This window comes from Heloderma suspectum, chromosome 2 (genome assembly GCF_057233095.1).
Source record: "Heloderma suspectum isolate Gila_16-S chromosome 2, 16-S_ref, whole genome shotgun sequence".
NCBI lineage: Eukaryota > Metazoa > Chordata > Lepidosauria > Squamata > Helodermatidae > Heloderma > Heloderma suspectum.
Genome location: NC_139459.1, coordinates 164401062 through 164424218, shown reverse-complemented (window position 1 = coordinate 164424218; position 23157 = coordinate 164401062). Strand labels below are relative to the sequence as shown.

The following is a 23157-nucleotide window of genomic DNA, read 5'->3' as shown; positions in this document are numbered from 1 at the left end:
ATCACTTATGGGATCCAAGTCATGGCAGATCTCAGTGGCTTTATCCTCAAAGTGTACTGCAGATTGATCACAACAAGCAGTGTAGAGGTTAACATGCTGGACTTTGGTTGGAGAGACCTGAGATTGCATGATAAATGGGAAAGAGAGGGACACAATGAGCCAGTTTGCATGATTGCAGGGAGAGAAGCCATGGTGGATTATTTCCCCTGCTGCACGCCAGCTGGGTTTCCCTAATTAGCCTCACTGCCACGGCTTGCTGGGTGTCATGGCTTGTTTGTGTGTGTGTGTGGGGGGGAGCAATCCTCAAATAACCCAGCAACAGCCCATGGGTGCCTCCAAATCCATTGAGGTTTGCTGCCCCCCTCAAACAAGCCATGCCACCCATGTTTGGACGATACAGCCACCCATGCCAGTCAGGGTAATGAGGGACACCTGGCCAGCATGCGATCTGCACATATGGTAGGAAAACCAGCTTATCTAAGATCTGGTTTGTATGATCATTGTGACCCACGGTGGCTTAAATAAGCCACCGTGGCTTGTGGCATGTGCCAGGAGGCTGTGGGCCCACATTCCATAACCCAATCTCCACTTGTAAGTTGTGTCAGCTGATCCCGGCATGGGTGGCCTGTTGCTATGGTTAACAAACCACCCAAAACCTATAGACTGCTTTAGGCCTTGTTCTCATGATTGCAGAGGGGGAAATAAGCAATGGTGGCTTATATTTCTTATTGTGTGTGCCTGGGAGATCAGCATAATTACCCTTGGCAGTGTGGCTTCCTCTGTCATATGAGCCTGGTGAGGATGACTAGTTGCCTCCAACAGGCCATGGGTTCTAGCTAGCTTGTTAACTATGGCAACAAGCCACTCTTGCCAGCTTTGTATGGCATGGGATGTCACCTTGACAGCGATAATTATGCTGATCTCCCAGCACGCAACTGGCACGCACAGCGTGGTTAATAAGCCATCGTGACTTATTAACCACTCTGCCATTGTAAGAACTGGGTCTTACGGTTTTGTGTGGTTTGTTAACCATACCAACAACCCATCCTCGCCACTTTCAGATGACATGACAGCCTTCAAACGGGGGTTGGGTTATGAAACCCAGCACATGCCAAAAACCACTGTGGCTTTATTTAATCCACCATGGGTCAAAATGATTGTGCAAACCCAACCAATAAATCAGACCAGTTCCAGTGGTTTTCATCTCTAGCAGGAGAGGCTTTTTGTAAAGCTAGTGGATCTTAAATGCCCATTCAAGACCAATCTACATGGAAACAGAATGAGAAGCACTTTCTGGTTTTATCCGGATTTTTATGAAATCGACTTTGGTCCATCAGCAGCACATATAGCAAGAAAAGCAGAGTATGCACCACCTAAAAATCCACTTTCACAAGTCACACAAGAGCACTTTAAACTGTCTTCCTTTGGGGTTGGGAGGTATCCTGACAGTTGAAATTATCATCATCAACCACAGAGATGATGCTAAGCGAATGAGAGAGGCTTGTTCCCCGCCCTGTCCATGCTCCCACTATTGGCCGCCCCCTCACCTTCCTCTCTGTGAATGAAACTGCTCTGTCAAATGCAATGGATGTGCATGACGTCTGAGTAGGCACCTTTCGTGAACACCTCTCCTTGCATGCTCCCTCTCTCAGGGGAAGTTGGGGTGAATTAAAGTACTTGGATTAAATTGCTGTTAGACTGACAGGCTCCCCCGCCCCCCACTCTCGGTACTCCCATGTTTTGTTAAGTCAGTAGGAGGCACTGAGTTACTTCTGCCCCTGTTCTCCTTTCCATGCTCAGTCAAATGAAATGGATGAGAATGAGGGAGGGTTGAGGACAATTGCTTTTTGAGCTCATATATGCACACATCTGAACCATCAGCTCTTAAAATCAATAAAGCTCTGCATACCTGAGAATTGGGAGTGGGGGGAAAGGCATTGCAGGAAAGAGTGCTGCGTGGAGATTTTTTTTTTTTCTGCAAAGGGAACCCAAAAGCCCCATGTAGATCTGGCCCAAGCCACACAAAAGTACTTCATATTACAACAGGGCCCAGAGCTACATGGGGCTTTTACGCCAGTTTTACTGCACCCTGAGGTTGATAGTGTCAGATGATGCATGCCCTTCTCTTTAGCCAGCATGCTGTTTTTTACCTTTAAAATCCAGTGCTTCTGAAACTGCTTTTCTGATACATTATCTCATCGTGGTGCTTCAGGGTCTGTGTGAGCTGAACAGCCTTCGCTGCGGGCTGCTGGAACAGCGCTGATTGGTGGAAGGGAAAGTGGCAGGGGTGGGCACAGGGAGAACAGAGTCATGTCTACCTGGAAGTAACTTCAAATTGCACTTTGCCAAGTACAGGAGCAGAGGGGTTGGGAGAATTCCTCTGCCTGTTATAATATTAATTGAGCATGGGAGTGGGGAGAGGGAGCGGTGGAGAGCAAGCCTCAAGCCTGCTCTTTTAAAACTATGCATCCCTACTTGGAAATAACTTGTCCTCTTTTGCAGTTCATCACCTGCAGGGAAGGTGGGGGAGAGCAAGTGGCAGAGAGCAAGCCTCAAGCAGCAGGAGAGGGAAGGAATGGAAGTCGTTAACCTTCAGCTTCTTCCTGCTGGGAGTTTGGAAATGCATATCTCTGTATCCACACACCTTGAAACGGCGCTGGTTCTCTCCTTTCTCCCTTTTCATTTCTTTGCCTCAAGGAACAATGAGCTGGCATGGATAACCATGTCTACTCAGAAATAAATCACATTTTTTTCAATGAGGCTTACTCCTGAGAAAGTCAGCAGGTTGCTTTTGGGTTCCCTTGATTAAAAAAAAAAAGATCTCCACGCGATACTCATTCCTGCAATGCCCTCCCCCTCTCCCGATTCTCAGGTATGCAGAGCTTTATTGATTTTAAGATATGATAGCCCCCGAATGACCCCTAATCCTGCCAGGACCATTATTATTATTAACACTGCTGCTGCTCAGATAGTCACAATATCGCTCTTCTGGAAGAGTGTTGTTGTGCACCTTTGCATTACTTCACCCCGGCTTAGGGGCGCCACCCCCACATGAGGGGTGGAAGGGAGATTGTTTGCATGTCTACTCGGAAGTAACTCTTCCATTGCACGCAAGTGAGAGGGGAAAGTCTGTTGATTCAAAGTTGGGTGGGGGAGCAGAGGGCTAAAAAATGGAGATGCACAGGTACAAAGAACTTTATTGATTTTAAGAGCTGATGGTTCAGATGTGCACATATACGAGCTCAAAAAGCAACCATCCCCAAACCCTCGTTCTCGTCCATTTCACTTGACTGAGCATGGAAAGGAGAACAGGGGCAGAAGTAACTTGGTGTCTCTTACTGACTTAACAAAGCGTGGGAGTGCGGAGAGCTGGGGGGGGGGGGGCTGCCTGCCTGCCTGCCCACAGAAATTTTATTCAAGTACTATGCTTCACCCCAACTTCTCCTGAAAGAGGGAGCATGTGAGGGGAGGTGTTCGCTAAACATGCCTACTGGGAAGTAAGTCATGCACATCCATTGCATTTGACTGAGCAGCTTCATTCACAGAGGGGAAGGAGAAGGGGTGGCCAGCAGCGGGAGAATGGACAGGGCGGGAAGCAAGCCTCTCTCATTCGCTGAGCAGCATCTCTGCGGTTGATGACGTTCATTTCAACTGGCAGGGCTCCATCCAACCCCCAAAGAAGGTGGTTTAAAGTGCTCTTGAGTGACTTGTGAAAATGTGCTTTTAGGTGGTATATACAGGGTTTTCTTGCTTCATGTGCCGCTGACAGACCAAAGCCGATTTTTATGAAAATCCAGATAAAACCAAACAGCACTTCTCATTCTATTTCATGTAGATTGGGCCAAGAATAGCTCACAACCAGGGGTGTCATTTGAAGAGGGCCCACCTTGGCACAGGACCCTCTTGGCACAGGACAGATCTTTTGAGCTGTTCCCCGGATCTTTTGAGCTGTCCTAATTGCCTTTTTTTTTTTTCTTTTTTACATTTTCCCATTGACTTGCATTGGAAAACAAAAACAGCCATACCTTTTTTAGTCTGTATGATAACTAAATGAAATTTGGAGGCCTGATAGCTCCCACGGAGCTGATTGAATATGCCAATTTTAAGGCAGTTAGGTCCAGTTGATTTTGTGCTAGTCGCAGGTAAAATTTGCTATTTTCAAAAAAATCTGTCAAAGCAAAGAGCTATAATTTTTTTGTGCTTCCACATACGTGCATGGAATTTGGGGACTTGGCAGCCCCCACAGAGCTCACTGAGTCTGCCAAATTTCAGCCTAGTGACTTTTGTGCTAGCCACGGGTAAAATTTGGTTTTTTCAAGAAAATGTGTCAAAGCAAAGAGCTATCATTTCTTTGTTCTTCCACATAAGTGTATGGAATTGGAAATCTGGCAGCCCTCATGGAACTAACAGAACCTGCCAAATTTCAGGCAGTTCTGTCCAGTGACTTTTGTGCTAGTCACAGGTAAAGTTTGCTTTTTTCAAGAAGATGCATCAAAGCAAAGAGCTATATATATTTTCTGTGCTTCCACATGCGTGCATGGAATTTGGGGACCTGGGAGCCCCTGTAGAGATGACTGAGCCTGCCAAAGTTCGGACAGTTAGTTAGGTCTAGTGGGTTTTGTGCTAGCCACAAGTAAAATTTGCTTTTTCCAAGAAAATCTATCACAGTAAAGAGCTGTAATTTTTTTGTGCTTCCACATAAATTCATGGAATTTGGGGACCTAGCAGGCCCTATAGAGCTGACTGAACCTACCAAATTTCAGACAGTTAGGTCCAGTGGCTTTTGCGCTAGTCATGCGTAAAGTTTCCTTTTCTCAAAGTCTAAAACAAAAAGTAAAAACTGTCAGGTCACCCAGGGATCCTAATCAGAAGGTGTTTAAGGTGACCATTAGGAGGTCACTAGTGAAGAGAAAACTCACTGGAAAAGACCCTGATGCGGGGAAAGATTGAAGGCAAAAGGAGAAGAGGACGGCAGAGGATGAGATGGCTAGATAGCATCACCGATGCAATGAATATGAACTTGAGCACACTCCGGGAGAGAGCGGAGGACAGGAAGGCCTGGCGTGCTATGGTCCATGGGGTCATGAAGAGTCGGACACGACTTAAAGACTGAACAATAATGAAGGAGGTCACTATCCCTAATCTCTGGTGTAGGATTCTTTTGAGGTGCAAAAAACCTCTCTCCCCCTACTTTTCTTTTCTGCTCTTAAATGGCCGCTGTTGGGAGCTTGCCTGGAAGTGAAGAAAGATCTCCATGTGAAATACTGGTATTTCACACAGCTGATTTTACTGCCCCGAACTGGAACCTTTGGCTTCTGCAGAAGTTTAGTAGCTTCAGTACAGCAAAGGATCCAGTCTAGCCTCCACAAACTCTTTCTCCCCCTCCACTTTAATTTCTCCTAAATAGTTGTAGGACTCACATTATCCCAAAGGGAGGGTTAGGACTATGTGACATCATGATTGAGAAGCTGCTGGGGCTTTTAAATAGATTCTACAGTTTTAAAAAAGCTAGAAAAAGCTCTCAGCCACCTCACCTCATAAAGTTTACTTAAGTATGTGCAATCCTTGCAAACCCTGCACAACCTCCCAAATTCCTCTGAAGTACCTCTCTGAAAGGAGCCATTTAGCTTAGGAATTCTCTCTGCCCCCCACCCCCATGCACATTTCCAATCACCATTCTTCTTTTCTTCTTTCCCTCCCCTATCCTGTTTTTTTTTTCCTTTCTCTTCTTTATTCCACCCAGAGCATATCTTGGGGAATTCTTAAAGAGAATTCTCTTCGGTGGGCGAGAGAAGTTCTGAACTGTATTTGACTTTATAACAACAGACAAGGGGGTTGGTTTTTCTCCTCCTCCTCACTGAAGTCTTTGAGAAGAGTGGGTTCACATGGTTGCAGAGAAACAAATCTGGGGCTGTCTTGTTTGTCAGTTGCCATTATCCAGCAACAGGAAGGGCTGTAGCTCAGCGGTAGAGCACGTGCTTGGCATGCAGAAGGTCTTAGGTCCAGTCCCCAGCATCTCCAGGTGGGGCTACAAAAGAATCCTGCCTGAAACTTTGGAGCGCTGCTGCTGCCGCCAGTCAGTGTCAACAATTCTGGGCTAGATGGACCCAGGGCCTGACTCAGTATAAGGCAGCTTCCTATGTTCCTATAAACAGAAAGCTTTAATAAAAATAGGAGTTGGGGGGGGGTTAAGTGGAGGGGAGATCAATATTGCTAATTTATGCAAGCCTATGTATGCCTGCTCAGAAGCCCCATTTTGTTTAATGAGGCTTACCCTCAGGAAAGTATGCATAGGATTCCAGCACAAGTTACTTTTGCAGGGAGGTTTGCACCTTGATGTTCTGCATGTTTACTCAGAAATAAGTCCTGACTTGCGAGCATGGTACTGCGGGCTTAATACAGTGCCTACCCAATTCCATATAATGAAGTAACTACCCTTTTAGCTCAGTCCTATGCATGTTTTGTCATTTGGGGGAGGGGGGGGTGCATGAACTCTAGCTTCAGTGGTGAGGGAAAGGCAATTAGTACATGCTCAGAGTTTCTCCATAACTTAGCCCTAGTTTTGAAAACAGACTCATTGGCTGAATCCTGGTGAAGTCTTGGCACAAATGAAGTTATGGGGAGGAAGATGCAATGCGAACTTGTGCATAACAAGGAAGAGGTAGAGGAGAGTTGCACAAAACAAGACAGCTGTTTTTATGAAGAGTTGCTGGAGGATGGGAGGATGAGGAGGGATGGTTGCATAGAGGGGAATAGAATTGGTAGGGGGAGAATGTAAGAGCTCAGTGGTGAAAGAAAAATATTCTGCACATGCTCAGAGGCACTCTGTATTTAAGAACATAAGAGCCATGCTGCATCAGACCAAGGTCCATCTAGTCCAGCATTCTGTTCACACAGTGGCCAACCAGATGCCCATAGGAAACCCACAAGCAGGACATGAGTGCAATAGCACCTTCCCACCCATGTTCCCCTGCTGCTAACATTGGTGAAATGTAAATAAATTCTAGTAATTCTAAATTTGCATGCATGTATATCCTTTGGAAACTTTGCAGGTTTCTTGCCTGGGGGACACCTCTAATGACCTGTGCATTTTCATACAAATTTATCCAAAAACTATTGGGGAAGGGGTGAACAGAAGGGAAAGCAAATCACTCCCTCCTCCAAATTGGAGAACTCCCCTTCCACATGAACTGCTGGACCTATCCTTCTGAAACTTTGCTGGTTTCTTACTTAGGGACAATTGTAGGCTGTCTGTGATTTTCAGAACAATGGTCCACAAGGAACATAGGGAGATAAGTATGTCCTCTTTTGGAGACCTCAAAATGTCAAGGCCACCCTTGCACAAAAATCCTTGCGGCTAGAATTCTGAAATTTGGCAGACATGATCTCCTCTGATGGGGCAATGAATCCTGAAATTCCTATCCAATTCTTCCAAGGACTAAAAATGCTATTGGCAGTTCCCTTTAAAATAAAACCAAAATATAAACCCTGCACCTATTTTCTGACATTGGGCAGGTGTATCCCCTCCTAGGGGGCTACTATGCCTGAAATTATCATCCAGTTCTGACCAAGAGAGAAAAGTTAAGAGGGTTTTTTTTTTTTCTAATTTCCCATGGTAGTCAACAGGAAGCATAAAGACTCATTTTTCCAAACTTTGACTCAGGTCTGGTGCTGAGCTGAAGTGGTCCAACTACAAATTGGCCAGAGCAGAAGCAGGATGTTTTACAAAATGCTAAACTGGGGTCTGAGTTGAAGTGTGGTGGGGGGTCAGTGCACACTTCTTATGTATATATGTCATCTATACACACACCACACACACACACACGCATATATTAGATGTGCGCTTAGACTCGTGTGTGTGTGTGTGCATGCGCGCAAATTTGTGTTATGGGCCTGTACCCTGGATCTTTTAAGAACCTAGCAACGCCCCTGTTCACAACAATATATTGTTGCTGGGAAAATCCATTTCCCCCAGCTACTGACCTGGTTTGGGCAACAGGACAGCCCATCATGGATTAATTAACCTTCGTGGCACTGTGACACATGCCTTCTGCCAGTATGGATATGCAATCCACAGCCAGAGGTTGCCGTGGCTTGTTGTATTGTGTGACCCCAGGCGGCAGGGGTTATTTGAGGGTTAAACAATACTCACATAACCCACAGTCTGTTTCAGGCATGCACCACAGCTTCCCGTGGGTAAATTAACCCACAATGGCCTGTCATGTAGCTAAACTCAGAGGGAACAGGGAAGTCTAAGGTGGGATGGTAGATGATGTCATTGGTCCTGTTAATCAAAACATTGTGGTGCTTTGACCCCATGAGGCCTGGCTTCACTACACCACTGCAGTTTTTAATACTTTATTATGCATAGTCAATATGCCTACCTTTGAGGATGGGGTTTTGTTAGAGGGGAATCACAGTTTCCAAGCATAGTATCTTGTACTGGGCAAATTCAATATTTTCCTGGACTGGTGACAAAGGAAAGAGAATGCTCACCTGGTGCCAGTTCTGTGTGGACTCATTCACCTTCCTCACAGATCCAGGTTGGAGTTTGTTGATGAGGCTGAAAGACAGAAATTGGGGGGGAAGGAAGTAAGTTTATCTCTAAGTGTCTTGTGTGCTGATCAAGGCTTCATGTGTTATATTTCTCCTGCATAAAGTATAGGCTTCCAAATCTGCAACTATTTTAGTGCAAGAATGCCCTTTTAAGTGATGAGGTGCAGGTTTTTTCTTACACAGAGGTGGCCCATAGGGAAAAAAAGCTTCTGTATGGAACAGTCCTGAAATGTAGTCAACTGAGAAGAGGACCAGCAGCAAAGAATTGGGCTGCATCCTGCTTTTCTGTCTTTAAAAAAAGGCTCCGAGGGCAGCTCACAAATCTTGGGTCTTTGTCGTCGTTGTTTTTACAATAAATAAAAGTACATTAAGAGTTGTCAAACAGCTAGGGATCAAATAGTTCATTATTCTACAGCAGGGGTAGGTGACCTGGTGGCACTGTTTTCAGACTGATCAAGCAATGTAAAGGATGAATAAAATTGTGAATCAAGTATGCATTTAATCATTGTAAACCGCCTAGAGAGTTTTGGCTATTTGGTGGTATAGAAATGTAATAAATGAAATGAAATGTATTGAAGACACACACACACACACACTAATTACTAAGTACAAAAAGAAATGCAGAATGAGAAAGTGAATATAGATGAGAATGTGGAGTACTTGCTCACAAGTGTGGAGGCGAGTCAGACAATAAAGCCAGGAAGAACAATCTGACTTCTGTGGGGAGTACATGAAAGTGCTGAAGGTAAGCATTTGTTCTTTTATATAGGAACATGGGCATCTTTTTAGGAATGAGCAGAGCAAATATTAGGAAATGAGGCTGTTTTTTAGTTTACACCCAGATCCTCTGGTTCAGATAATGGTCTGCATGATATATTGTTTAAGCTGCATGATGATCTTCTCTTTTTTTTTAACTGATATAAGAAATACCCTAGAAAAAAATAATAAAAGGATGAGTAACAAGCGTGTTAATTGATATAGGATGTTTCTTCTGATAGAAAGATATTACTTCCATCTTATAACAAAATCAATGGATTATTGCTGGGGTTTTCCTTTTTTGATTGGACTTAATTTTCCCTTTGAATCAGACAATGTTATTCTTTAGTAGAATGACAAGCTGTTTTACGTCAGCTTGATGCTGGAGAAAAAGAGGAGCATGGCAAATGTTTCTTTGACTTCCTAATTTTGAGTGGTATTTGGGTTTAGTGTTAACAGGAGAGTTTATTGGATGGACATTTGGGGATCACAAACATTTTGAGTTTCATTTTAGTGTAAACAGCTAGCTTGTTAACTGTAGGTTTACATTATGCACATAGTCCTGTATATGCAAATATTGGGTATATTCCCTAGGTTTGGTAGGTCTGAATTTTCAAATATTCAATATAATAAAAGAACAAATGTATAAAGTGGTATAAAAGAAGGCAGCCATGAGTGCCTCTCTGCCAATTGGCTGGGATGGTGAGTAGGGTTGCCAAACGACCAAGAAACAGACACCAACCACCAGCTGGGCTGTTTGACCTCTGGGTCAGTTGCCAGAATGTTTTGAGTAAAAGTCAGAAATTTGGGCTGCCTGCCTGGCATTTTTGAGGAAAACGGTAGTTTCTGTGTACAAGCCATTGATAACATTTCCACTTAGTGTGCATGCGTGATGTGTAACTCACATATGTGCACTTGGGAGCCAGGCTGTTGAGCTTAGCCCAGTGTACCAGTCCACATGCTACATGTATGTGCACACTCTCAACTATCCTCTGTAGCTGCAGGGATGCACAGCTTGTGCCTCGGGAGCCATATGCCCCCACCCCAAGTGCCCCCACCCCTGCCATCACTGAATTTCCCCCCACCAATTTCCTCACCACCTGTCTTCCCCCAGAGATCCTCATGCAGATTGCTTTTTTGCCACTGCCACTAGCAGCCAGGAAAGAGTGATCTGAATCAGAATAGCTGGTGCATGTGTGCACACGTGCAGACAGCCCCCAAGGCAGCGACACATGCAGCTCTCGGAGCCAAAAAGGTTGTGCACCCCTACTCTACAGTTTCTATTGAGCAAAGGTAGGCAGGGTGGGAGGCTGGTGTCAGAGTAACGTGAGGACATGGCAGGAGCAGCTCTGGGGATTGCTTTTGCAATCCACCTTCCCAGGACAGCTGCTTCACCCTGCTCTAGAACCCAAGCACAGGTTCATCCACTGATGTTAGACGTTGTGGCTGGTGCTAGCAGATAGGTGAGGCTCTGCTATTAAGTTTGCTCTGCCAGAGGCCACCAGGCTGTTTCTCCTGGTCCCATCCAGGTATCTGATTTTTTTTTTCTAATTGAATGTTGGTGACCCAAGAGTTGGGACTTCTGTGGCAGCATGCTCTGTAATGCAGTTTAGGGTAGAACCTGCTTGAGGTGGAAAATAAAAATGGTATCTAACTAACATGGGGCACAATCCATTGGGAAGGTCTCCTGCATACACCCCATTAAAATAAACATGGACTGTGCAATGGGGACTTCCCAGTAGGTTATGCTCTATGGGTCAGACCTGTCTGTCCCTCTCCTGTCCTTTTACTGGGGCTCCAAAGCCTACCACCTGATGCCTCTCCTTATGACAGGGCTGCCTATAGTTTAAGGTTGTGTGCTTCAGTCCCCTGCCTTAAACTTAAAACATCCCTGAGGATGCCTGACATCTTTTCTCCCCACCCATGCAGTTGATTCCATTGCTCTGGGCCTGGGGAGATACTTATGGATCCAGAATATGAGTAAACAAGGAAGAACTATTCTTCCTCATCCTATTTCTATTGTATAAAGTTATGCTTAAAATGTATTTAGTTTCTTAGCCTCATTTTATTCTCCAAGTGTTTTCTTTAATTACTTCATATTATCTAGATTGTGATCCCTTCTTGTGTTTGGCAAAACTCCTGTAACCTGCACTGAGCCCCTGGGATAGGGTGGGCTGTAAATCTAAATTAAAATGCTTCCCCTCAATTAACCTCCCACTGCCGTTTCTCTTTGAGGAAATAAAATTATCTATCCTTCTCAAATATTTGAAAACTACCCCTTAGACAGGAGAGATAACAGGTTTATCTTTTTAAGTGTTTAAAAAGGTATTGCTGCTACTGGTAAATGTGCTTTCCACTTTTGCCTTTGGTAAACAGGTTTTTGTATCAAAAATAACAAAGAGTCCTGTGGCACCTCAAGGATTGAATTATTCTGGCATAAGCTTTTGTGGACTATAGTCTACTTCATCAGATGCATGAAGTATTATAAAAAAATTCAGGAATATATACAATACATATAATGGTGAAGGGAGGTGGAGGGGGGAGAAAATTGTAAACAGTGAGGTCAGAAGGAAGGTAAATGCCCAAAAGTACTGACAGTGAAAATTGCAGTATTAACAGTGGCCATTCCCAAAATAGCTGTTGCTGATAACACAAACATCCTGGCACTAGATAAGCCAATTAACATATGTAGTATGATAAAAATCCTTTATCCCAATTCAAGCCTCTGCCAATAGAATTAAACCTATTGATGAATCCCAACTCATCAGTCTCTCACTCTAATCACCCTTTGAAGTTTCTTTGTTGTACAATGGCCACTTTAAGGCTAGTGACAGAGTGGGTGGGTTCGCACGATCACAGAGGGAAAATAAACCACGGTGGCTTATTTTCCCTTCCTGCACATGCTGGTTGCAAGCTGCCTAATTAGCATAATTACCCTCCTGACGTCCAAACCTGGGAAGGGTGGGTGGCTGGGGTGGTTTACAAATCACCCTGAAACCCATGGCATCTAGTTTTTCAGGATGGTTTGTAAACTACCCAGCCACCCACCCTCACCAGGTTTGGAGTAATTATGGTCAGGAGGGTAATTATGCTAACTAGGCAGCTCACGACCAGCACACATGTGGCAGGAAAATATGCTACCATGGCTTATTTTCCCTCCATGATCGTATAAATCCAGTCAGTGTCCTGGGATGCTTAAGTATCTTCCTGCTAGTTTTGGAATAGCCTATTGTTTCACAAACCTCTTGGACCAGAGATGGCAGCGAAACAAGGAGTACACGTGTGTGCTTGTGTTTCCTTTTCCTTGTAGGTTAAGCACACTCAGTTCTGCCATACAACTTGCCTTGTAACACAAGTTACACCAGTAACACAAGTGCACTGTTAAACTTGTACCTTTTTTACATTGGCATGTGTGATGCAAAGTCATCCCCCCCAGCTGTCCCCTTTTCTTCCTGCCATATTCCCTGGGGCACCCTCTTCTAGGAGTTGGCATATGAAGTGAGAGAAGTGGGAAGAAGGTTGTGGATACCAGAGTGTGGATTGCGATTTTTCAGTCTTCAGCCTTCAAAAACCACCCACATCCCATGCCGGTTACTAAATACCAGTGCCTAATGCTGATATTGGGCTTCCTTTGCCCACCCACTTTTGGGGAACAAGCCTCCCCCCTCACACACACACACGGCTCCTTACTCGCACAGGATGACTCCATCCTTCAGATTTTCCATGAAGTTGTCTCCGATGCGTCTCCCCGTCACTTCCTCAATCCATTGTCTCAGTTCATGTTCCCGGTGGGGATCATATTTCTGTGCTAGCTGTAGTGAGGAACAGAGTATTTTGGAATTACACCATATAGTCAACAAAGGTCCAGTCACTAGTGTATGGTGACCATATAGTCACCAGTCACCCAGCCCTTTTGGTGGGGTTTGTGTATGTAATAGAGTTCAGCAGATCCCAAAAGTGTTTTTAGCGGAAGGCTGAAATCTCCGATTCAGAGGAGGGGCCTCTTTCAGCCTGCTGATATCCAAATGTGACCTGGTATCTCCACTCATGCACTTCTTAACATTTGCAAAAGAGGTCTCTGAAGCTGATTCTTTACATTCTCTGTCAGTTCTGAGAATTAAGGTTCAGATAGGGATGTCAGAGAATTTCGCCACGAATCTCAGGGAGGCAGAATGCCAGCGCATTCAGTCCCCCGAAATTGGTGGCGAAACAGTCTGCCCCCCCACCCCCCCCAGGACGGGACTTACCCTGGGTGAATCTCCCTGGTGGCGGCAGCTCCAGTGGCGGTGCGGCGGCAGCGGCGGCCAGTCTTCTGACCGGCTGCCGCCGCCGCCATTTCCAAGTTTAAAAAAAAAAAAGTGATAGGCTACGTAAAGATTTATGTAGCCTATCACGGCTAGATTTTAAAAAAATACCGTGATAGGCTACATAAATGTTTACGTAGCCTATCACGGCTGAGTAAAAAAAAAAACACACCGTGCGTACGCAAATGGCGGCGCCCATGGGCGCCGCCATTTGCGTTCCTTATTTTGGCACGTCTAGTCTACGTAAACATTTACATAGACTACAGCGAAAATAAGGGGAACGCAAATAGCATAGACGCTACACTATTTGCGTTCCCCTTATTTTCGCCGTAGTCTACATAAATGTTTATGTAGACTAGACGTGCCAAAATAAGGAACGCAAATGGCGGCGCCCATGGGCACCGCCATTTGCATACGCGCATTTTTTTTTTTTTAACTCAGCCATGATAGGCTACGTAAACATTTACGTAGCCTATCACGGCTGACTGCAGGGACGCAAACAGCGGCGGGTACGGCCGCCGCCATTTGCAGTCCTGGCGGGCCAGGATTCGCGGCGGGAGGGATGGGGAGCCTCCCCCCTGGCCAGAATTTTGGGGGGGAGGGATGGGGCGCCTCCCCCCCAGCCAGAATTTCGGGGGGGAGGGACAGGGCGCCTCCCTCCCCAGCCAGAATTTCGGGGGGAGGGACGGAGCGCCTCCCCCCCACCGCGAATCAAATTTTGTCACAGGTAAGTGACTTTCGTACATCCCTAGGTTCAGGTGTAAACACCTGAAGGTGTATAGCACTTTAGATCATAAGGAAGCATTGTGGTCAAGATGTGCTCATAGTCATCAAGGAAATGCAAAATATTTGCACTAAAATAACAAAGCAATATTCAGTTTGATTCAGACTCAGTCATGTTTCAATGAGGCAAGTTAGTAATGAGTAAGTTATATTTCACTGATTTCAGTGGATCATAACTAATAATAAGTGTAACTAATTCCAGATCCAAGCAAAGTATATGGATCCAATGATTTTTGCCTAAAATGTGCAATCTACATGCTTCTCTGAATGTCTTAGTTATTTTTAAATATCTAATCTGTAAAAGTATGCTTAAGGCAGTTTACATAAAATTGAATAACCATCGAACAACCCCACCCCCAGTAAAGAGCTATGACCCTAATTAGCTTTAAATTATAGTTGCTGTTGAATCAGCAACTATACAGGTCCAAGCCCCCCACTGGTTATGCTGAACCTTAGAAGCAAAATGCCAAAAAATCGGCTCTCCCAAAGCAGCATTACTGCTACTGAAAAGGACCTGTTCTGGTCAAATGCAGATGGGTCAAATTTCTCATGAGGACAGGATCCTCCTGAGCAAGGCCTCCCTGGAATAACCAAATGAATAGGAATTCCCCTGATTATTATTTTTAATGCATTTTTTTAAATTAAAAGAGATGGGGACAAACGATGGGTCCCAAAGTGGGCCATAGGTCACAACTGTTTATGATGGGGATACAAAGAGACAGGACTCATTACTGTCTTTTTCACTTCCCTCCCCTTTAATGTCTTCCTCAAAATTCTGCAAAGAAAAACAATTCTGGCCACGCATTTCAGCAGTAGGCCAATTCCTAATCAATAATGTTGTGTTGGAAGAACGGTGGCCAAGTCCCCTGCAGCAATAAGAATATTCTGCCCTTATTATGGTATGAAGGAGTGCAAGTAGGTCAATCCACCTTACTATATTTTTTTCAGATATTACAAATGCATATTTCTAAAGCAGAGGTGGTAGACACTGAAGCAGGTAGTTGCCTGCATATCCATTCCTCTCTAACAATGGGGTTAAGGGCATATCTGTACTACAGAATTAAACAGGCAGTGCTTCCAGACAGAAGGCTCCTAGTGCTACCATTCAGAGGGCATTGCACAGCTATTCCATCTTTTCCTCCTTAACAGATTTGTTTTTTTCTGGTAAGAAAAAAGATGGAAGAAGTGGTGAGAAAATACGGGAAGGCTACATATCTAAGATGTTGTCTGGATTTCCCATAAAATTCCATTAATGAGGCAGTGCAATTGTACAATAAAAGTCTCTGGAAAAACATGCATCAGGAAATGGAAAAAGCATCAAGGACTTATGAAAGAAACTTTAAGTTGTTATGAAGAATTCATTGTGAAAATTCCAATAACAAAGAATTGTCATCATCTGGAATATATCATGCATGATGACTTATCATGCATGATAAGATTTAAAGGGTAACTAATTTGTGAATACTTGAGGTGGTGGGAAATGAGATCACAACAAAAATGGCAGGATATATTTATTAAAGGATCAGTTCTATCACAATACTCAAACTTTAGAGAGAACTAGTATAAGATCATACACATATGGTATCTTATTCTTGCATGCCTGTTTAAGTTTTATAGGCAAGGAACAGACCGGTGTTGGCACTATCAAGTTGGAAATGCAATTTTTTACCATATATGGTTGAGTTGTCCTGAGGTGGTACAATTCTGGAAATAAATAGTACGCACGATTAAAGTAAGGTTATGAGATCCGATTAGATCCATTATTATATTATTAGGATATATGAAAGAGGGAGTGTTAAGTAAATATCAGGAGTTAGTTTGTTATTTATTTATGGTAACCAAAATATCAATGGCCACCAAATAGGAAAATAAAGAACCTACTGTTAAAAGCTGGTTACTGAAAGTATAGGACATTGCATGAATGGTAAAATTAACAGAATATGTACAAATAAGAGATGGGGAGAAGGACAGTTCCCCCACCCCAATAATTAGAAACATATATTTTTTAGAGTTTATGAGTTGGACATACAATATAGATATTGGTAAATATAAGGCAAATTATGAAATGGTGAGATTTAAGGGTTAGACATATGGTTAAATTAAGATTAAATGTATGTTCTGATAGTAATTAAATAGTATGGTATAGTATAGTATCTTTTATTTTTAAGTATTATGTAGAAGCACTCAACAGTGGCCACAAGACTGAAAAAGGTCAGTTTATGTTCCAGTTCCAAAGAAGGGCATGCCAAAAAATGTTCAAGCTACCGTACAATTGCGCTCATTTCACATGCTAGCAAGGTTATGCTCAAAATCCTACAAGCTAGGCTTCATCAGTATATGAACCGAGAACTACCGGAAGTACAAGCTGGGTTCTGAAGAGGCAGAGGAACTAGAGATCAAATCACCAACATTCGCTGGATCATGGAGAAAGCAAGAGAATTCCAGAATAACGTCTATTTCTGCTTCATTGACTATGCTAAAGCCTTTGATTGTGTGGATCACAACAAACTGTGGCAAATTCTGAAAGAGATGGGAGTACCAGACCACCTTACCTGTCTCCTGAGAAACTTGTATGAGGGTCAAGAAGCAACAGTAAGAACCGGACATGGAACAACTGATTGGATTTGTCAAAACTGATGGATTTGTCAAAAACAAGTCCTACCAGACAAATCTGATCTCATTTTTTGATCAAGTAACCTCCCTTGTAGACCGTGGGAATGCTGTAGACATCATATACCTCGACTTCAGCAAAGCTTTCGACAAAGTGCCCCATGGTATCCTGATGAGCAAACTAGCTCAAAGTGGGCTAGATGAAACAATGATCCGGTGGATCCACAGTTGGCTACAGAATCGGACTCAAAGAGTGCTTATCAATGGGACCTTCTCAAACTGGAGAGAGGTAACGAGTGGGGTACCGCAGGGCTCAGTCCTGGGCCCAGTGCTCTTCAACATTTTTATGAATGACTTGGAGGAGGAGGTGCAGGGAATGCTGATCAAATTTGCAGATAACACCAAATTGGGCGGGATAGCTAATACTTTGGAAGACAGAAACAAAATTCAAAGTGATCTGGATAGACTGGAGCGCTGGGCAGAAAACAACAGAATGACATTTAATAGGGAGAAACACCAAGTTCTGCACCTGGGAAAAAGAAACCGAATGCACAGTTACAAGATGGGGGATATGTGGCTCAACAACACTACAAGCGAGAAGGATCTTGGAATTGTTGTCAATCACAAGCTGAATATGAGCCAACAATGTGATGTGGCTGCAAAAAAGGCCAATGCTCTTTTGGGCTGCATTAATAGAAGCATAGCTTCCAAATCCCGGGAAGTCCTAGTTCCCCTCTACTCAGCACTGGTTAGGCCTCATCTGGAGTACTGTGTCCAGTTCTGGGCACCACACTTTAAGAAGGATGCAGACAAACTGGAGAGGGTTCAGAGGAGGGCAACAAAGATGATCAGAGGACTGGAAACAAAGCCCTATGAAGAGAGACTGAAAGAACTGGGCATGTTTAGCCTTGAGAAGAGAAGACTGAGGGGAGATATGATAGCACTCTTCAAGTACTTGAAAGGTTGTCACAGAGAAGAAGGCCAGGATCTCTTCTTGATCATCCCAGAGTGCAGGACACAGAATAATGGGCTCAAGTTACAGGAAGCCAGATTCCAGCTGAACATGAGGAAAAACTTCCTGACTGTTAGAGCAATAGGACAATGGAACCAATGACGTAGGGAGGTGGTGGGCTCTCCCGCACTGGAGGCGTTCAAGACGAGGCTGGACAGCCATCTGTCAGGGATGCTCTGACTTGGATTCCTGCATTGAACAGGGGGTTGGATTCGATGGCCTTGTAGGCCCCTTCCAACCCTACTATTCTGTGATTCTATGGTTCAAAATTGGGAAAGGAGTAAGACAAGGCTGTATATTGTCGCCCTGCTTATTTAACTTATATGCAGAGTACATAATGAGAAACGCCAGGTTGGATGAATCACAGGTCGGAATTAAGATTGCCAGGAGAATTATCAACAACCCCAGATACGCAGACGATACCACCCTAATGGCAGAAAGCGAAGAGCATCTAAAGAGCCTCTTGCTGAGGGTGAAAATGGAGAGTACAAAAGCTGATTTGAAACTCAACATTAAAAATACTAAGATCATGGCATCTGGCCCCATCACTTCCTGGCATATAGAAGGGAAGAAATGGAAGCAGTGTCAGATTTTATTTTCCTGGGCTCCAAGATCACTGCAGATGTGAATATATTACAAGTCCACGAGTTTCATCTGCAAAACATTGGAGTGTATACCAATGCTGTGGAAGCTTAAACCAACCATAGAAAGTGACGTGTCACCAGCATTTGGGTTTTTATGTACCTCTGGGAAAAGCAACTTTGGCGCTAGTTTGCCTCTTTATTTGGAAATGTAGTTGCAAACCAGGTCCTGGCAGTCCTTCTAAGGGCTTTTTCAGCCCCCCCCCTCCCCCCAGCAACTAGGGTCCTGGATTCTACAGGCCTCCTGGGAATATGCAGCCTAAGTGATGGAAGATAGCTTTGAGGAGTTTATGATCTGCTGGCTTGTTTAAAAAATCCATGACGGTATTTTGGCCTTTTGAAAGGTCCACACTCTCTGCCATCCAAAAAAGCCAGATGATTAAGTCATTAAGATCAGATTGCTGCACAGATGGTCATTTATATTCTTTTCTGTATTGTTTTTGTAAAAAGAAACTTCCTAGACCAGGCAGGTAGGTATAAATCTATTCCTGCTTCACTCTGGTACCCATCACATACATGGACAAATCTCATGCAGGCTGCTTCTTTCAGCCCCATTTCACTAGCACATCTAAAGAAGGTGTTCTCAAGAATGGTCCTGGAGAAGGGAAGCCCCCCCTGTGCTAAAGTAAAACATTGTCTGAGTCACTCTAAAATAACCCGGGTGGGGAAGCACAGATGTACAGCTAATGTAATATATAATGGCACTCTAAGGAACGAAAAGGTAGCCTGCAGGCATCTTAGGAAATTAGAAAATCACTAGAAGCCTGTAGTCAAATAACTACTGGTTTGTTCAAATCAGTATGTGATATGCAGTCCCCCACCCCCAATCTTGTGGGTTGAGAGTTGCTAGATTCTTCTTTTTGCCGAGCCTGCTCCCATGCCTAATGATGCATCAGGCAATGTTCTCCCTTTTTTTGCACCTTGTTAAAATAAAGTTGGGGAGCCTTCCTAGCAGTCCATCTTCCCTTGATTTTCTGAGCCTTGTTTCCTGACCTGTCCTCTTCTTTGTCTGTCCCCAGGCAAAGTTCTGCCCTAGCTCCCCTTGGCCCGCCTTTCAACTGCATGCCTCGACCACCCATTGTTTCCACAAGTCCCTGCTTTTCAATTGCCCACTGTGTCCCTCTTTCTTTAGCCAACCTTAGTAGCACTTTTGTTTCCTTCTCAACAACAGCATACAGTGGGCTGGTTCACACCACATGAGGGTATTTATTTATTTGAAACATTTATTGGTCGCCTTTCAGAGCAGAAGCCCTCCCAAGGCGGCTTACAACAATAAAATACATAAAAACAATTAAAATATTAAAAGTGATAAAAATGTAAAAACAGTAAAAACAATAAAAGCCAACAATACACAATTAACACCAACAATAAAACCAACAATGATGTTAACAGCAGCAACAGTAGCAGTCATATCAATAGAAGGCCAAGGTAAAATAATATGTTTTCAAGGCCTTCTTAAAAGACTGCAATGAGGGAGCATGGCGGACCTCTGATGGCAGCTTGTCCCAAAGATGTGGGGCCACTGCAGAGAAGGCCCTCTCACGTGTGTTCATCCACCTGACTGCTCTCTCAGGTTGGCAAATGAGAAGGGCCTCTCTTTCTGACCTTAAAGTGCGGGCAGGCTGATATGGATGTAGACGGGCCTTCAACTAACTTGGTCCCAACCTGTTTAAAAGGCTTTAAAAGTCAAAAACAGCACTTTGAATTGGGCTTGGAAACGCACTGGTAACCAGTACAGCTGGCGCAGTATAGGCGTTATATGATCGAATCGGCTCGCCCCCACCAATACTTGGGTGGTTGCATTCTGCACAAACTGGAGTTTCTGAACCGTCTTCAAAGGCAGCCCCACATATAGCGCATTACAGTAGTCCAGCCTGAACGTGACTAGTGCATGGATAACTGAGGCAAGGTCTGTCCTCTCCAGATAGGTGTACCAGCCTAAGCTGGTAAAAAGCACTCCTGGACACCGCAGCCACATAGGCTTCCCCAGTTAGCTGAGAGTCCAGGAGGACTCCCAGACTGTGCACTTGGTCTTTCAGGGGGAGTGCAACCCCATCTAAGACCAGTTGTAAAACCCCACAGTGGCTTGTTAACCACCCCTGCATGTGCCACCCAATTTACTAATTACCCTTGCTGGGCATGGCTTGTTGTGATGTCCAAACCTGGGACAAATAACAATGTTGTGATGTCCAAACCTGGGACAAATAACAAACCACCCAGCAACCCTACAACAGACCATTGGTTGTTGGTAGTTTGTTAACGACAAGTCATGCCCAGTAAATGTGCAGGGGTGGTTATAAGCTACCGTGGGTTATTAACCTCCTCATGTCGTGCAAACCCAGTAACTTTCTCAAGTCCTTGTGCCCTGTGTGATCTTTGTTCACACATAGCCTCCCTCTATTACCCTTTCCTTCCTATTCCTCAGGATTCTATTGCACCAAATGTGCACCCTTCTTTGTGCCACCCTGCCTGTGATCCACCTGCTCCTCATTGCCCCTGTCTTTCGGGACATCTTCCCAGACAGCTTTCCAGTCCTCCGCCTGCTGCTTCTGACCCGACAACCTGGGTGAGCATGTTAATTCCATGCAAATGGACAACTTTCCCTTTTCTTATTAAGCCTGCACTACGTTCTGTTATTTGAAAGTTCCGTTTCATGAATGTTCCATCACACCAATACAACAATCAGTGGCAGAGGCTTCACCACCACAAGCTCAATACAATCTAGACCATTCCCCTCCTTTATTTATCAACAGTTGAGTTGGACAGTTACACACAGTAGTGAGAATTACAGATTGATCAGTGAGGTGTGACCCTTCTTTGCTGTACAGCAGAGCTGAGCAGATTTCAGGCTTGCGGAATCTACTTTGTGGTTGTTTTGCTAGAACACTGAGGTCCATCAACTGAAGCCAGGTGCAAAATACAGGCTCAAGCAGGGAGACATATGCTAAGAATTAAGGAACAGAGTGCTTCTGAACACATGCTCAACCCAGGAATATGTGATCAATACCAGAGCCAAGCTCACAAGTCCTTTCACATACAAAATCCACTCCTGATTTCTCCCCAAGTGTTCTTCTAAAATGCTTTTAAATTGTTGCTACTGTTAGACTGCTGGGAGTCAGAAACCCTTACCAATCTACTGCAAACCACCCATAGGTATGTACCAGTAGATCCCAATCTATGTACTGCCCACACTTCTGTTGCAAACTGGACTGGAGGGCCTTTGGGGACCTTCCATCGCTACGACTCTATGAGCACTACATAACTGCATCCCCAGATTGGGCTGGTTACCTCAAATTGGTACACGAATTCAAACCCCAGCAAGTACTTCCATTGTGGGTGAATGGCAATTTTCCAGCACTAAATCCCATTCCTGGGTGTGCTGTGATTTTTGTTCTGGCAGGGGCAGCTGCTACATGTGGCAGTTGTGGTAGTTTCACACGCCCTTATTGGCTAATCCCCATAATATAATTCTGAGGTATTATACAAGCCCTTCCCTGCACTGAATGTTTTGTGGTTTCAAACAATGCTTTCCCCTGCGTTTTCCTTTAGTTTGGCCTCCTCAGCCCTTTGTTTCCTTTGGAGGTTGCCTGCTCCCCTGTTGAAGTGGGCACCAGTGCAAGTCTGTCATGATATGAAAACCCAGCTCAAACAGCCCTAGCCTGCCCCTTCTATTATGCAAGGAGAGGGACTGCACGCCACACTGTGAGAGGCTGGACCCACTCAGCAGAATGAGGGGGCTGCGCCAGGGCACATTTCTCCCCTATGCCAAAACAAGACAATTGGGCAAGAATGTTTCTCCCTGATGTGCTGTTTTTTAAAAATTGTAAGGAATATTTTTTAAAATCCTAAATAGAAGCATTTTAACATGGCATCCTCACTGTCCACAGCTTGAAGCGGTACCATCCACTCTGCAACCTCATTCTGCTGCATGGGTGCTTCCTAGACAAGGCTTTTAATGTGCAATGGCCCTGCCTCATTCGCAGAATTTAATGGGGGCGGGGGGGGGACAACAGTGCCTTCAGTGTGTGGTCCTCCCATGCTTTCTAACTGCTTCTTCCATCTTTTTTCTTACCAGAAAAAAAAGAGTTAAGGAAGAAAAGATGGCATAGCTGCAGAACGGCTTGTGTGGGTGCTTTCAGATGGAGGGCTCCTAGCGCTAACGATTAGGAGGCACTGTGCAGCTATAGCATCTTTTCTTTCTTACAGATTTTCTGCAGCAAGAATAAAGAGGGGAAAAGCAACAGGAAGGCACAGGAGGGCTACAAGGGGAAGCCGTTGTAGTCTGGAAAACTGCCCCCCCCCCCATGTAACGTTCTGTGAATGAGTCAGGGCGATGGTGTGATAAAAGCCTCGTCTGGAAGCACCCTGATGAGTGTCAGTGGTAGGAGCCCTCTGTTCGGAAGCACCCCAGGCCTGTGTTCATTGTTGCTGCTCCTCCCCCAGGCCCTGGAAGGAGTGTTTGTGTAGAAACGCCTGTAAGGATTAAACCACAAGA

At 44.5% G+C, this 23157-nt stretch overlaps 1 protein-coding gene across 1 annotated transcript in view; it reads right to left on the bottom strand.

Annotated features, from left to right (window-relative positions):
• Positions 1–23157, bottom strand: part of CNN1 (calponin 1) — a 46341-nt gene that overhangs the window by 8396 nt on the left and 14788 nt on the right. Inside the window, exons 2-3 of the mRNA XM_084835723.1 lie at positions 13003–13124; positions 8497–8563 (exon numbers count right to left, since the gene is read on the bottom strand). Of these exons, the coding sequence (XP_084691849.1) occupies positions 8497–8563; positions 13003–13124 (189 nt within the window). The remainder of the gene's footprint in view (positions 1–8496; positions 8564–13002; positions 13125–23157) is intronic.